Source organism: Amphimedon queenslandica, unplaced genomic scaffold (assembly GCF_000090795.2).
Source record: "Amphimedon queenslandica unplaced genomic scaffold, v1.1 AMPQUscaffold_8648_Cont19409, whole genome shotgun sequence".
NCBI classification, from domain to species: domain Eukaryota; kingdom Metazoa; phylum Porifera; class Demospongiae; order Haplosclerida; family Niphatidae; genus Amphimedon; species Amphimedon queenslandica.
This window is the reverse complement of record NW_003551076.1, coordinates 178-2,692: the sequence shown is the minus strand read 5'-3', so window position 1 is coordinate 2,692 and position 2,515 is coordinate 178. Positions and strand designations below refer to the sequence as shown.

The following is a 2,515-nucleotide window of genomic DNA, read 5'->3' as shown; positions in this document are numbered from 1 at the left end:
GAATTGTTTGCCTGATAAAGTAGTAATGAGTTTGGCTGTACTCCAAGATTTACCTAATTCTACAGAGGTATATCTTATTGTCTTCATATAATTACTTTATTGTTATTGGCTTTTTTGCAGCTTTTCCAAAGAAGTTCTACCATCCAGTCCCTCCTCGGTCAATTGCAAACAACCTTTCGTTTCACATTTTCCAAGGACAAAGATCATTTAAAAGTGACTAATTTTCCTTCTAAGAATACATCTATAAAAGGATGGAGATTCACCCAATGTAATCCTCCTGTGGTAAGAATATTATCTCAATGCTATATCAATTATTCTTTATCTTCTCCAATAGATCAGTGAAAGTCATGTTGCTGAATATAGTGCTGGTAAAAGTGCTGAGCCTCCATACATTCAAGTATCAGTACAACCTGATGAAACTGATGCTACTAACAAGATGTCCCATGCTTTATCTATTGATGGTATTAAGATATCATCTGATGCATCTACTGTTCAATGGAATATTGAAGTATCTAAGAATTACTTATTATCAACCACTTCTCCATCAAGTACTGTAATTATTTATTGACATATTTATTGTTATTATTATTATTAGTTGTTCCATCAGTTGTTCCTTCCACTTCAGCAGAAAGAGCACGAGCAGAAAGTAAAGCTAAAAATATTCATTTATTCTAACTTCATGTTCATCTATTAGTTATTGCACCAGTTATACCAGAAGTTGCTTATAGAGTGATGTCAGAATGTATTTCAGCTTTCAAACACTGTGGGATTGATCTTCACTTCTTAGCAGAGAAGTTATTAGAGAAGAAGATAATAAATGTTAGACAAAAGAAGAAAGCCACTGATGAACACAGTGGACGTACCACTGACCAGAGAATGGATCAACTACTTGACATTATTAAAGACTCTGTACAACAAGAGGGAAAGGTTTTTGAGTATATTTTAGAAATACTCAAAGATGAAGATACCATACTAGCAAACAAACTGTATGATGATATGATTAATAAATATGAACAATATAAATAATAGCTTTTGTATTTGTCAAGTTTTTAATTATTATGCACCTTTTTATTTTTGAAAATTATAATATCAAAGCCACCCAATTTTTCTTGTGCTATAATGCTGGGTAAAAGTTTGAGGTGATTCCGACTTAAATTTTTCAAGTTAATTTCTGAAAAGTTCCTAAGGATTTTTTCCAAAAAACGGCTCCAAAAATCACCCCAAATGTACAAATTTTATCACATTTTTGATGCATATTGATGTACTCATGCTATGTAGAAATTTCGCATAATTTTTATCAAAATTCAACTTTTATATTAGTTTAACTTTCCCACTCAAGTGGCTGGCAGTTTTAAAATTTTAAGTTTTTGATCAAAATGTCTAAAACTCATTACAAGTAGCACAAAATATAAAAAGACTATTACAGCATTTAACAAAAAGTCAAAAAATATTAGCAAGAAGCAGCAGCAACATACATAAAAGGCCTACACTGTCCAATCACTTGACGTAAATATCATAAAAGCTAACTGTGGTATCCTCATTATTATTAGAACCAGAAATACCACAGACCCTCAACTCAATATAGTCAGTAGTGGTAGTGCTACCATAGTCTCTGTGAAACCATGGTAGTCCTGCAGCAGAGCAGCAAGTAGCTTCAAGAGAACCACAACCTCGCTCTCGTCTGAATGGAGCGGTTGTGTAGAGAATAGGTGACCATGTAGAAGCTTGATTACCAGACTCACAGAAATAATGGTTACCCACAAAAGATGGGACAGTCTGGGAGCTCCCTGTTGCACATGGACATATCCATTGTGGATTATTGTTATAAGTATCAGTTAAACCATTTCCTAGTGTCCAGACATGTTGACGAGGAGAACCACGAGTGATACTAACACCATCAACATAATAAGAATTGATGTTACTTAATTGGCCCATGAAATGCCATCAGTTGAATAATATTGATATCCTGTTACTCTACCACATATCTGAGAATAACTGATACCATTAGATGGGAATGTAATAGAGCTGCAGCTACCACTGTTTGTTCCTGGTCTACCACAAGCTCTAACTCCTCCTGACTGGTACAGTCTAAACCCAGAAGGACAGTTCTGTGTAGCATCAGACATATCCAGATATGCTAGTCTTGTCCATCCTCCTCCTGAACCACACACAGTTCCCATATTACAGTATGTAGAATAAGTAGCCCCTTCAGTATTAGTGTATGCTAGTTGATACACACCTGATGGACTGAGTGGTTGTAAGTAGGAAAAGCAGTTGAGTCATTGTGTAGTACTAATAGTTCTTGTGCTATTAGTAGTATATCATCAACCACTCCAGCAGTAGAGGTACTGGTGTCTTGTAGATTAGAGAGAGTATTGACAATGTTAATGAGCCTTTGAGCAGACCGTCCTGTTGTGTTCTTCACTTGATCCAAAACGTTACATCAGACATATTGAGTGTGTCTACCAGGTGCTCATCAACCACTGATCTCATATCATCAACTTTACTTCCCAAC

The 2,515-nt window shown here is 35.3% G+C and overlaps 1 protein-coding gene across 1 annotated transcript; it reads left to right on the top strand.

The window, feature by feature from the left end:
* Window positions 1-6: 6 nt before the first annotated feature.
* Window positions 7-1,115, top strand: LOC109591234 (uncharacterized). Its single transcript, XM_020007006.1, has 5 exons — window positions 7-67; window positions 121-282; window positions 335-548; window positions 596-646; window positions 695-1,115. The coding sequence occupies exons 1-5, from the start codon at window positions 26-28 to the stop codon at window positions 1,024-1,026; spliced, it is 801 nt and encodes a 266-aa protein (XP_019862565.1). The 5' UTR covers window positions 7-25; the 3' UTR covers window positions 1,027-1,115.
* Window positions 1,116-2,515: the final 1,400 nt, after the last annotated feature.

Excerpts from the sequence above, each read along its gene's own strand:
- LOC109591234 (XM_020007006.1), top strand. The coding sequence starts at position 26 with ATGAGTTTGGCTGTACTCCAAGATTTACCTAATTCTACAGAG. Across the intron at positions 283-334 it reads CCCAATGTAATCCTCCTGTG|ATCAGTGAAAGTCATGTTGC; the intron begins GTAAGAATATTA and ends CTTCTCCAATAG. Across the intron at positions 549-595 it reads ATCAACCACTTCTCCATCAA|TTGTTCCATCAGTTGTTCCT; the intron begins GTACTGTAATTA and ends TATTATTATTAG.